Source organism: Solanum lycopersicum, chromosome 2, assembly GCF_036512215.1.
Source record: "Solanum lycopersicum chromosome 2, SLM_r2.1".
In the NCBI taxonomy this organism is placed as follows: domain Eukaryota; kingdom Viridiplantae; phylum Streptophyta; class Magnoliopsida; order Solanales; family Solanaceae; genus Solanum; species Solanum lycopersicum.
The window spans coordinates 70,037,367-70,050,946 of NC_090801.1; the positions used below are offsets into that span (position 1 = coordinate 70,037,367).

The 13,580-nt window shown below is 33.7% G+C and overlaps 3 protein-coding genes and 1 pseudogene across 3 annotated transcripts; 3 read left to right on the forward strand and 1 right to left on the reverse strand.

Moving 5' to 3' along the window:
- Window positions 1-420: 420 nt before the first annotated feature.
- On the forward strand, window positions 421-964 carry LOC101253953 (uncharacterized). Its single transcript, XM_004231850.4, has one exon. The coding sequence runs from the start codon at window positions 509-511 to the stop codon at window positions 767-769; it is 261 nt and encodes an 86-aa protein (XP_004231898.1). The 5' UTR covers window positions 421-508; the 3' UTR covers window positions 770-964.
- A 2,832-nt stretch (window positions 965-3,796) lies between these two features.
- On the forward strand, window positions 3,797-5,464 carry LOC101253642 (probable membrane-associated kinase regulator 1). The gene has a single exon (XM_004231849.5). It carries the CDS (start codon window positions 4,328-4,330, stop codon window positions 5,243-5,245), a length of 918 nt encoding a protein of 305 aa, XP_004231897.1. The 5' UTR covers window positions 3,797-4,327; the 3' UTR covers window positions 5,246-5,464.
- A 955-nt stretch (window positions 5,465-6,419) lies between these two features.
- On the reverse strand, window positions 6,420-9,048 carry LOC101253337 (succinate dehydrogenase [ubiquinone] iron-sulfur subunit 2, mitochondrial-like; annotated as a pseudogene).
- Window positions 9,049-9,577: 529 nt separating this feature from the next.
- Window positions 9,578-13,240, forward strand: LOC101253040 (probable protein phosphatase 2C 78). Its single transcript, XM_004231847.5, has 4 exons — window positions 9,578-10,152; window positions 10,520-10,902; window positions 12,206-12,442; window positions 12,651-13,240. The coding sequence occupies exons 1-4, from the start codon at window positions 9,906-9,908 to the stop codon at window positions 12,882-12,884; spliced, it is 1,101 nt and encodes a 366-aa protein (XP_004231895.1). The 5' UTR covers window positions 9,578-9,905; the 3' UTR covers window positions 12,885-13,240.
- Window positions 13,241-13,580: the final 340 nt, after the last annotated feature.

Here is a 13,580-nt window from a genome sequence, read left to right on the forward strand (position 1 = left end):
TGGTTGCTCCCATTACCCACAAAGCTCACCCCATCTTGCAGTAAAAAAGAAGTCTAATTGTAATGACCGTGCGAATGTTTTGTAATAGGATCAGATCACGTGTTTCAAAAGTGTTGTACTAACACAAATATTATTATGACGCTAAAAAGAATGTGTATAGACCAATTGCTTCTCATTAATTGGGACCAATGGAGAATTTAACTGAAATTTCCCTTTAAAAAAATATCATACTAACAAAATTTTTTTATTTATAATATAAAAAAAATTATAAAGTTAAATTCTTCATCACTGAAGTTGTATCGGAACATATTTACCAAAGTTTAATTGGTAGAGCATGAACATAGCTTTGTATTCAGGAAATGCTTACACCTCATTCAACTTCTTTACACGAAAACAAACACGCGTCAACACCATATAACTAACAGAAAAACTTATATATATGGGAAAAGGCCAACAAACAGATAAGATAGGGATAATATTAATATAACAGAGAGGAGAAAGAAAAGAAATGGAAAAGCAAAGAGATAGTAATAAGGGATGTATAGATGAGAGAAAACTAGAAGGATTGCCAGTGGATACAAGTCCATATACACAGTATAAGGATTTGGAGGATTACAAGCAACAGGGTTATGGAACACAAGGCCATCAACAGCCCAATCCTGGGCGTGGTGCTGCCAGTTCCACCGACGCCCCAACCCTCGCAGGTGGTGGATCTGCTGAAGCTCAGCTTTCTGCTACTGACAACATCAATCGCCAGGGTGTTCCTTAATTAATTTCGTTAATTTTTAGTCGCATTTACAACAGTTATTCCTTTTTTTTACTTGGGTAAAATACGTATATGTAGAATAATAACAATAAGAACGTTCTGAATTAGTGATTCTAGATCTTAGATTCGTCCCTGTTTGGTGTTGTTTGTATGTTCCTTCCGTCGGCTTGTAACTTAATAAATATATTTTTCTAAAAATAAGTACTACTCAATTAGCAAGCAATGCTGTAATTAGATGATCGAATAAACTTCAAGTTATTTCCCACTTGTCCTTTGTAGATTGTGGTTAAAAGAAAATATATCTCTTACTAAATTAGTCTAAAAATCATATATTAAGAAACGAACAAAAATGTGTTGACATAAAACAAGTTATCATGGAAAGTGACATTCACTAAATAAGATGGTTGTATTATGCGTTTGTTTGTGTTTGCTATGAATGTTTATAAAATTAAAGAGTGTTACAGACTTACAATTACCCATTTTTTTCATTTAAAATGTTTTTATGGTCCCATCTTTTTGGCCCCGTGATAGTTATTCTTCACCTAGTCTTTAATATGCTGTTTTGTCCGTCGTTTTCCAGAAGATAGATAATTAACAAGTTTTACTATGTTCTTAATCCTTTTGAGTATTATTCATCCTAAAATCAACTAAATTCACTCCTGAAGAGCTTCTTCAGGAATATTTTTTTTTAAAACTGAGTTAGTCGATTACTTGAATTTTTTGGTGACACGTTAGGTTATTCAATTCTCGATGATGAAGTGGTTCGATACCTTCCTTTAATTATTTTTTTAAAAAGAATATCTTCCCATAATTGCGAGCTACATTCCAAAATTAGAAACTTCGTTTGTTGATCTTGCAATTGGATCACTAGAGTGAAAGCTCTGATGAGCTGACCTTTTTTTGTCAAGTAACAAAAAGCTTCAGCAATACTTAATTAGATTGATGTGATTAAAAGTAGCTATTTTTAGTAATTTCAAAATTGTTAATTTCCTGTCCACATGTTCCAATTTTATAAAAAATCAACTGCTAAACTCACGCAATTTCCATCGGAGGAATTTAATTTTTGTTAGGGTTCTGATCCGATTTTTTTTTACCTCATTTTAAATTTTAAAAGAAAATTTAAGACATTAAATATTTTTTCATATTTAGTCTATTATTTTCTTTTAAAAAAGAGTTTTGGATAGTTAGATTTTTTCAGTAAGAAAATATTGTAGCACTCTATAAATATATGTTTGTTTCTTCTAATATGATATATTAATAACATTTATAATGTACTCTTTTATAGATTTTATTGAGTCCAAAGGAAAAAAGGAAAAAAAATGTCAGAAATTTTAATAATATTTTTTTAATTAAAAGGGAAAAATCGCTATTGATTGAGTGATTTTTTTTTGACAAAATTGAAACCTTTAATTTTTAAAAAAAAACACAAATCGTTATTTCCTCCATTTAAATTCTTTTTTCCTTAAAACTGCTGTCACGACAGCGATTTTGTCAAACTTCTATTTTAACAAAGCTGCCAATGTAGGATTTTTCTCAAAAAAAATTAGCTCAATTGTTTGGGGCCTGCCTCTATTGCTGCAAAGAGACGAAGACCAAAATGGGTGCTTTTGTTAAGCTATTGGACTTGCTTGTTTTTGTTTACTTCTTGTTGATCAACATTGTTGCCCTTCCAAAACACATATCTCCTCTTGTGTTGGTTGACCTAAAGAGTTGGTACAAACTCCACAATATGATGATTATTTGATTTGTGAGAAATCCCATTTTCAAGCCTTGCAAGCTATTTTTTTTTTTAAATATTAACTTTTGTAAGAAAAAGGAATTCAAATTTTTAAAGTTCTTTTTATAGAAAAATACAGGCGCAGGGATAATTAAAAAAAAATATTGGTGTCAATTTTGTCAGAAGAAAGTCGATCAGGAGCAATTTTACCTTTTTGATTAAAGAAAATTTTAATATGCCCTTTTAAAATTTTGCTTTTTTATTCTCTCTAAATTTTCAATATTTTTCTTTATATTAATTTTAATATAATAATATTTTAATTTTTAATATAAATTTTTATCATTTAATTTATCAATCATATTATAATTTACAAATTATAAGCTTCCGCGGTCATATCACTCCCTTCATATCAGCAACAATCTTTTAGTCTACGGATATTGTGCTTTATCCGTAGTAAAAGTAATGACCACTACTTTTACTTCATTAACAGCTATTTAGCCTTGGTTAAAAACACATTGGAGCGTTATCTTTTTCAACCGACACAATATATCTGTTAATTAATTTAAATTTTAATTAGAAGGGAAAATAAAAATATATAAAATCGTAAAAGAAAAAAAAAAGCAAGAGAACCACAAGCTCTTTAGTGGTAGGGTGAAGCTTGTGACATTTGGCCATACCTTACCTTAAGAGTAGGCAAAAAAGACAAGTGAATATTAAGAGACCAAGCAAGATTCACAATTTTGGATCACAAGCTTTCCATGAAAGAACATTCATGTCAATTCACCAAATTAAATACTTTTGCCTTAGTTTTACTCACTAAATAGCGATGCGTAGATCATATTATATTCAATCATTTTTCGTTGAGATTAATCATATAAGAATTGTTACGCCATAAATATAATTACGTTATAATTTTTTTCATTAGTCATTATTGTTACGCAATAAATAGAATTACATTATGATTTTTTTTCATTAGTCACTATGATGCACTACCATACTAATTTAGGTAAACCGACAATGATTATTTCTGATATGATAAACTTGATTTGATTATTATAATTATTCATGCATGATTTAATTAGTACTAATACGGCAAAAATAACAATTCTTTATGTATAATAAAACAAAACATTACGAAATATCTTTAAAAAGTTATCCACAACCACCGAACCATATGCCTCTTTACCACTCACAGAGTAACGTTAACACAATTTAAAAACTCACCGAACTTCTTAAAATTCGTCTCAAATATTTTAATTGTCTCCATCAAACATTACAATTTGCCTATATTAATATAGAGGTGGTTGCGTGCCATTGTACCTATATATATATATCAATTGCTATTTGTGGTGTCACCTTCTTATTAATAACGACAGTATCTAATACCAAATATTATGTCTAGTAGTTCAATTCACCATTCAAAGTCCAAACAAAAATGGATCCCTTTCAAAATTTCAAAAAATATCGCAGCCAAATCCATAAACATATTTTTTTATAATATAATCTATATAAATTAATACCATTCAAATGCATGCATTGTTAAATTAAAGTAGTCCCCACCATCTTCACTCTTCCCAAGTAGTAACAGAGAAGCCCAACTTTATTTTTCTCCGTAATAATCATTTGAAAGGCTTAAAAAAGCTCCACGCTGCTAAAAAAAAAGCCGGCTTTATTTGCGCCCCAATAGTATTCTTGACTTACAAACAAGGAACGAACAATTTTCTATTGTCGCCTGCAAGCTTATTCCTACATCCCATTTGTCTCCCTCTTTATATAACTGTTCCTCTTTTTTAACTATATTATTCTATATCGACCTCGATCAACAAGAACAAGAGCAAGAAAAAATGATGAAAATTACTAGGGAAAGCGAAGAAATTGTTCTCCTCGAAGAACAATACGATGAATTAGAAGACGAATATGATGAAGAAGCATTATCACTGTGTGATCTTCCGAACAATGAAGAGGACGAAAAGAAGGAAGAAGTTTCTAGAAGTACTAGCGTAGAAGGCGGACAATTAGAAGATTTTGATTTTAGCTCTTCTGGTGGTAATTTGTTGAAAGAATCAGAGATGTGTACGGCAGATGAAATTTTCTACAAAGGCCAAATATTACCGTTGCGTCATTCAATTAGTTTGCCAAGTGATCGGCGCAATTGTCATGATACAAATTCAAGCAGTAGAAGTAGCAGTATTCGAAGCCAACGTTCATCTAGCAGTGGCAGTTCATCTAATTTCAACACGAAATATCAGCCTAAAATTCGAAATCAATTTCATTCTCATCCTAGTCCAACACCTCAGGTTCGATTTTCTAAAGTTAGTTTTCAATCAAATGTCAACAATTCCACACGAAAATCAGCATTGTGGAGTCTATTTCGCGTTGGCCTAGTTACACCACCAGAAATTGCATTACAAGATCTGAAAAACAGAGGAAACAGGGATATTTCAGGAAGTCGAAATAGCACGAGCAGTAGTAGCAGCGGGAGCTTCGGCAATAATGATAATAAGATGAGAATTAAGAAAACGAAACAGAGGTTTTCTCTAGGCAGCTGTAAATGTTCAGCAAATGTGGTAGAAACAGTTCCAATCGTGAACAGTAGAAGTACAATTAAGAAAATAAGAAAAGCCACAGGGGACCATGAACATGAAGATAAGAAGGATTCATCAGAGAATATCAAATCGACAAAAAAGCAAGCAATGTCACGTCATCGAACGTTTGAGTGGTTAAAGCAACTTTCACTAGAAGGTCCATCAGATGAAACATAAAGATTTCAAAGTATCACGCATGCTTAGCTTCTTTTTTTTCTTCTTTTTTTCATGTAATGTAATGTAACTTTTTTTTTTTTTTGAGTAGTGGAATCATGAAGTTGATTAATTGAAGTAATTGAGGACGCAATTATAATGGTAGCCAAAAAAGAGCTAAGGTGTACGTTTGATGTGAACTGTGATTAAATAATGACCATTATTTTTTGTCTTTGAGTAAAATTAATAATTGAAGATGGGAAGGCCGTGATGAGTGGAAAGCTGGGAGTGTAGTGAATTTTGTGGCGTGGTTGATGATGCCATTGCTTGTCATGATTAAAGTGTGAACTTTCATGAAATTGTTTTACTACTTTTTCTATTGGAGGATTTTAATTTCCAGTCCTATTGGGGGCTGATATTTAAGTTACTATAAATGAGAAGTTTGGTATCCAATGAAAATTGAGATATTTTACTTGCATGTTAATATTATATAGATTTCTATTAAATGCACAGCCACCTTAGAGAGGCACTAGAAGGCTTAAAGAAACAACAGAAGAACAATGAACCAAAAGACTTATTAAGATTAAATAGATATATTCTTTCTTGTCATTAATTATAAAATTTCGGTTTTTTTTGTTATTCAAGATTCTCCGAATCGCTCGTCCTTTCAGTGATGGATACAACGAAAACACAAATTCCCATTTCACTAATTGCTAAAGAGTTGTAGAAAAAATGATATACTAATTTATGATGTATATAAGCGATTGTTATATAAATTATGATTAATCTTTAGATATTATCTATATCTTCATATCTCACCAACATTTTTATTAATACTAATTATATAAAAATGGTTTGAAATTTTTATTGTTTGATTATGTTTGTTTGAAAAATTATGACCCAAATTCCAAGCAGAATGTTATTTCAAAATTAAATTCCAGTGGAACGTAGTGTTCAGCCAGAAGACCAGTTGACCAGCTAAACAAATTTGAATTTGAAAAAATCTAAAGTTAGTATATTCTCTACCGGTTACTGTGGACCGTTTCATTTCATTCATATTGTCCCTTTCATATTTTGGGAATTTAGAATAAAAATCGCAAGTATGGGTACATTATTTTTTTTATTGAAACTAAAGCATTCAATAAAGTTTAAATTCTACCATCGATAATATAAGAAATGTTTTATATAATTGATGAAGTTTTTATGAGGTATAATTTCAAACGAATATTTATAGAAATCATTATTTTCTATGATAAATCAGTTCATAAATTTGTATATACTCTCTGCTATTACATGTTTGCTTCACTTCAGCTATCATACTAATTGTTAGTACAATATTTCAGGTGAGATGCACCTTTCATCTCGAATAAGGCAGCACGGTGCACAAAAGAATCCCATATTCACACAGGGCTCGGGGAAGGGCAACACCCTAGCACCAAAAAAAAATCTCAGAAAGCAAATTACGATCTGTGCATAAATTATTTTGAGAACTACCTCCTACTGGTCCTCCAAAATCAATGTTAGCAGAATAGACTGGTACACTACACTGCAGAGTGCAGGCTCAAGGCGCCATCTCCAGGCGCTTGATGTTCTGAGCTTGCCAGGATTAAATCCCTTTGGGCAAGCACGAGAACAGTTCAAAATAGTGTGGCAGCGATAAAGCTTGAATTCATCATTAACTGCGTCCAGGCGCTCCAGAGTATGTTCATCACGGCTATCCATGATCCATCTACATTTAAAAGTTGAGATATAACCCCTTTCAGTACATATAATAATGAACAACATCTGAAATAGCAATGGATAGAAGGGTTAAGGGGGTAGAGCAACTTATATACAATCCAAACCTCTTAATAACATCAAGGCAAGTACAGAAATTTCAGAAATTTAAAACTCTTATCCCCTCATCATGCAAATGACCGAGGGAAATAACGTTCTACATCTCTGAGCACATAAATCATACAACTCTAAAGGCAGTTTGGAAAGAAACCTAAACCATCCGTTGAGTAGTTGAGTTTGCCCCCACAGATATCAGCATCTCTCTAATATTCCCTTTGGCATAATAAATTTCCAAGTTTGTAGAACTGAACAGAAAAGGTCCCTTCATCTGCATTTGGTGTCATTATTTTTAAATGATGACAAGCGCAGAATGTAATATGAACATTTTCCATCCACACTTGAAATTTCCGCATTGAGAAAGAATAACAGACAATGGGTGCTTGAGCACACACCAAACATAATGTAGGTCAACCCTGCAGCTAATCTAAGAATTGAGAAAAGCTGATTGTTCTAGAGAGGAACGATCAGAACAATAGGTGCGGGGTGCTCCAAGAAATAGTTGTGATGGCGTAGACAGCAGAGGGAATGAGAGAGCAGGGCATGATGTTTATGCAAAGGAGGAAATACCTAGTTTCCTCTGCAGATTAGTTAGGCTTGGAGAGCACAGACAAAAAAACTAATCACATGATAGTCAAAAATCTGAAAGATTGTATAGGTAAAAAGAGATGTTGCTTGGATATTCTTAAATTTTGAGTCAAATAACAGAGATGCCATAGGTTAGAAACTAGCAACAAAGAAATGAACCAACAAGGGATTAGCAGGTTGAGAAAAGTAATATGTTTCAAAGTTGTCTAGTGATAACTCAGAATAATATCCAAGACTTCCATAGAAGTTGCATTTTACCAAACAATAAGATCCTACCGCATACGATTCATCAAACTTCTACAAGAAGTTGCACCTCATATAAATGAGATTCACTTTGTATCTAAAAGGAACACAACTTTCTTAATCTGATACAATTTATTCACACAAAATTTATGGGCATCCTGTTACATTTAAGCACAAGTACCATACATGTTGTTGTACTTACTAAAATCTTACTGACCATGGTTACTCGACTAATTTCATGAGATACATGCTACCTACCAGGCTAACACCAATAAGGAATATAACGGTAACTCTGCCGACAAATTATAGGTATCTTTAACTTATTATTTGATCCAAATGCAACCAGAATATAACAATTTAAAAGATACAGAACATTAAAAGAGAGTGAAGTCAAAACAGGAAGAGCTTAACATGAAAAAAAAATCAAGTAAATATTACCTATTGGCATGGAGTAGTGCAGCAGGACCAAGATAAGACTCAGGATTCCACCAGTAGCTAGGGCATGATGTACTACAACAAGCACAGAGAATACACTCGTACATCCCATCCAACTTAGCCTTATCGCTCTTGCTCTGAGGTATCTCCTTTCCAGGCGTTGGCGCAGGTGTTTTTCTCTTCAGCCAAGGCTCAATAGACTTATACTGATTATAAAAATTAGTCATATCCACTACCAAATCCTTAATCACAAACATATGTGGCAGTGGCGTAATCGTCGATACAGAATCCGATGAGATCTTTGTCAAACAAGCGAGTCCATTACAGCCGTCGATGTTCATGGCACAGGACCCACAGATCCCTTCTCTGCAAGATCTTCTGAAGGTTGGTGAAGGGTCAACTTCATTCTTGATTTTGATTAGGGCGTCTAAGACCATAGGGCCACATTCCTTCAGATCAATTTTGTATTCTTGGAGCTCGGGTTTCCCTGGGTTATCTGGATTCCATCGGTAAATTTGAAACGACTTGAGGTTGGACCTGCTGGGATTTGGTGTCCGAAGCGTGAGCTCGGGCAACAAGTAGCCTCGCCGCCGGCGAAGATGACTGAACCCTATAAATAGCTCGTCGGATTAAACCAGTAGCCATTGATATTACAGCTCTTCATCTTCGTATTACATATACATAAAAGTCACTCTCTTGTTTTTCAGAGAAAATGACAAAATGGTCCCTTATGTTTAAGGATAATTTAAAATGGTCCTTATGCTCTGCTGTACGTTAAAATAATCTCACAAATATACACTTAAATGCTCTGCTGTACGTTAAAATAATCTCATAAATATATACCAACAATTTTGATCTTTCAAGTTCGTCACAAGTTAACAAAAATGGTGCCTTGTATTTTGTTCCTTAAGCATGCACTTATTAGTTTTGTTTCTTAAAAGATAGAAATAAATCATAACACTTTGAGTATCTAATAAATTATATACGAACTACATCTGTATTATATTTATCAGAAGTATAGAAGAATTTAGTTATAAAAATAAAAAAAATTCACCCAATTCTAAAATAGGTAATACAAAAAACTACACAAGTTAGATAGAAACAATTTATACGCTTTACTAAACTGAACCGAACTTAAAATAGCAAAGACTACTTATCATGACACCCCTTAATGATGTTATTTTCACTAATTATCATGACAAAAATACCTAAAAAGTCCCAATCTCAAATAAATCAAAATCAACTAAAATTTTCTTTGTCAATATTGCTTCACTTAGGTATGTCTTAACTTCAACCATATGTTTCACACAATGATGTAAATAATGCGGCTAATAATTTCCCTGATTTGTTCTTTTTTTTCCACACGCGTTAGTTTTAGTGGGGCACGCACAATTTCTACTATTTCAGTCTCAAGTCTTTGGTTTCCCATTTTTCTTCCTTGTGGAATAAAAGTCTCTAGTCTTGTTCCAACGTAGAGACAATAAGCAAAAATATAAATTTCCGCTTACCAATAAATACGTCGTCTTCTTTCTTTTCTTCAAAAAAAAAAAAAAATCCTCTTTCACTCTACAGCCAGCAGTCTAAGATGTTAAGCTCCTGTTTTGGGAGCTGCTTTGGTGGGGACGATGGTGATGATCTTTTATGGCATATGGACTTGAAGCCACATGCCACAGGTGAATATTCTGTTGCTGTAGTTCAGGCCAATTCTTTGCTTGAAGATCAAGGTCAAGTTTTTACAACCCCTAGTGCTACTTATGTGGGTGTTTATGATGGTCATGGTGGCCCGCAAGCTTCTCGCTTCATCAACAACAATCTCTTCCCTCAACTACAAAGTATGTACTATTTCTTGATACTATTTTACTACTATGAAAGATTGGGTTCACTCTGTTTCTTGTCAGTGGGGTCTAATAGCAAAACTATGCTAGTGCAAATTTTCTAATTTTATATTTCTAAACCTATAATTTTTTTTGACTTCTTGATTGTTGGTTTATGTGGTGTGTTTAGTTAGTATGTTGAAATTATCATGAGATTGATCAGGGGAGGCTGGGAGAAAATTGACTTGGTCATGCGTGGAGTAGAGGAGAAAAAGGAATTGAGCTTGTTCAAATTGTAGACATGTTTAATTTTTGAATGTTTGAAATAGGTGTAATTAGAGATATCATTTTGTGTTTGATTTCCTTGTTTTTTCGATTATTATAGAGCTGGCTTTGGAAGAAGGAGGATTGTCTGAGGACGTGATCAGGAAAGCATTTGATGCTATTGAGGAGGGATTCTTGCGTTTGGTGAAACAGTCTTGGCTGGATCAACCTCAGATTGCATCTGCAGGGTCTTGTTGTCTATTTGGAGCAATCTCAAAAGATGAATTGTATGTGGCAAATCTTGGGGACTCCAGGGCAGTGCTTGGCAGGAGAGCAGAGACAGGCCAGACGGGTGATTCAGCAGTAGTAGTGGCAGAACGTTTGTCGATAGATCATAATGTTGGGGTTGAGGAGGTTAGGAAGGAGGTAGAGGCACTGCATCCAGATGATTCTCATGTTGTGGTCTACGTTCGAGGGGTTTGGAGAATTAAGGGTATAATTCAGGTATCTGTTCTCAATCCTCTTTTCTTCTGTCCTATTAATGCAGTCGACAGTTTTGATTAGACATTTAACCATTCAAGGTTATTAAATTTGTTTACTAGCCTTCATGATATTCAGTAGAATTAATACATCTTTTCAGACCTGCAGCCATGATGAATCAGACCTCCACTTGAAGAAAGCTAATTAGTCCTTTCTGAAATGCGGTTTTGTTATGACTAGGTGGCGTCTGAGAATGTTAATAGTTTCTATTCAATCTAAAGTACATATGGTGGAAGGAGAAAATAGTCAGAGCTCTTTCATTCTCAATTCTGACTTCCGTTAAGTTTACAGTGGTCCATCTGTTGTTACCTCTTAGCTGTCTAGATACGCTAATGTTCTGAAAGTAAGAAAGTTATGGAAGCTAGACAACAAAGAAGACCTAAGTCTTTTTTTTCTGATCTCTGGTTTGTCGTCACACACAAATACAAAGATTCATATTTATGTAGTTAGAAACAATTCGCCTTTCTGTTGCTCGAGCATGTTATGAAGGTGGTCCAAAATCTCCGGGAACTCATAGTTGAGGCTTCTAAATAAGTCACTTTATATATGCTAATTATGTGTGTGCACTCATAGCAAGTTGATCATACCTTTTAGACGTGGTGTATGTCAAGTCTTTCTGGGGTGCCTCTTTTGTGTGTTGGCATAAAGTATGCTTTCATCTACTTTTTCTGAGGTTATAGACCGTATGTTTAAATTTTGTCCTTTTAGCTTCTTAGCCAATCACATTATAATTTATACCCTTGTCAAAAAAAAACATGTCACTTCATATGTTGATTATGTAGATTTGTGTGTCTAGTTCTTTTGGAGAATAAACATCTTTTTATCTTCTACTTTTTAAGATTTTAGACCTTGTGTATAAGCAATTTCTCCTTTTCAATCTAGTAAAAGACACATCAGTGTCAAGATTTACAAGTTTGCACCTATGGGATTCACATCAAGGCAAAAACATTTTGTTGCATGTGAAGTAATTTTGTTTTACGCATGGACACAAAGGAATGTCCTTTCCCGTTTATCCCTTCGCTCTTAACCACTTACTAGCAATCTTTTATCTTTTGGTAACTACAATTTGTAGCAGCGGCTGCATGATACTTATCTTTCCATCTGTATCCTTCATTTTAACTTCAGCAAGGTTCCCTTGTTATATGAAAAATGCCAAATAAAGTCTGAAGCTGACTGTTTTCGTTAAAAGCTTGCAAGCAGCCAATATCAGGGAGCAATCCTATGTTTTGAGAAAATCCATCTCATATTGCCTATTTATCTGTACCAGGTTTCTAGATCAATTGGTGATGTCTATCTGAAGAAACCTGAGTTTAATAGAGATCCTATGTTCATACAATATGGATATCCTATTCCTTTAAAAAGAGCTGTAATGTCAGCAGAGCCCTCCATATTGATCCGAAAGATAAGACCAGAAGACTTATTTTTGATATTTGCATCGGATGGCCTATGGGATCAACTAACCGATGACGAAGCTAAGGATATTGTTTTGAAGAATCCTAGAATTGTGAGTATCGACCCCTCCTATTCTATCACATTCTTTAATTTTTGGAAACAGTACGTACCCTCATCCATTTTGTTATCTGTAAAGTGGATGCAGGCTCTTATGATAACTAGACTCTCCTTGAAGTAATTTTGTGATCAAACTTCTCCTTCATGTTGGGCATAATTAACTAATGAATAAGATAACTGTGTTTTCTTCCTCATTTCTCCAGGGAATAGCAAAACGATTAGTGAGAGCTGCCCTTGAGGGTGCTGCAGAGAAGAAAGAAATGAGATATGAGGACATCAAACGACTAGAGAAGGGGGAAAGGCGGCACGTTCATGATGATATCACAGTTATTGTGATATATTTGGATCACCCTGGAAGGTCCTCAAATTCTGGAATTAACATTGTTAAGGGCACGAATGTCCCTCTTGACATATACTCCTTGAACTCGGGTCATTAAGGAGAGAACATATCTTATGTTTCCCCATGAAAAGTGTCTAATACATGTATACATTATATATACCATTTTGTAAATACGTCGTCTAAAACTTGGAGAGTTTCTTTATATACTTTTAGATAACAATCAGAAGGGCCAACCATGTACATTTACCTTGATGTACACGTACCTTCTGTATTGGAGTTGATAGACTAAGCTGGTGACAAAACCAGCTTGAGCTTATACTTCTTTTTTTGACACTTCTGCTTAAAGCCCTGTTTGTTTGTACCTTGTTATACTTTCCTGGCAATTATACTACAACTCTTCATGGTGAAAGTTTATAGATGAAATGAAATTACAGCTTCTTCTTAGTCAATAAACCATGAAGCATTTTACCTATTGTGATCCTGGGATGTAATTATCCTTGACCAATTTGAACAATACTAGGTGTGCTTTATTTGAGAATCCAATTTCCGCTAATAGATAAACTTGTTAAGAGTTTTACTTGATTTTCTCACAGTATATGATTTTATTTTATTTCGAAGGAAAAATAAAGTATTACCATAATTGATTTATATTTTCTTTTATACTAATTTTCAATCGGTAAATATATAATATTATATTTCTCTTTGTAAAGTTTCTTTGTGGTATAATTTATCATTATTCAAAATTTACACTTGTTAGCTCTACAATGCCTTGTAATTTTTATCCTAACAAGTA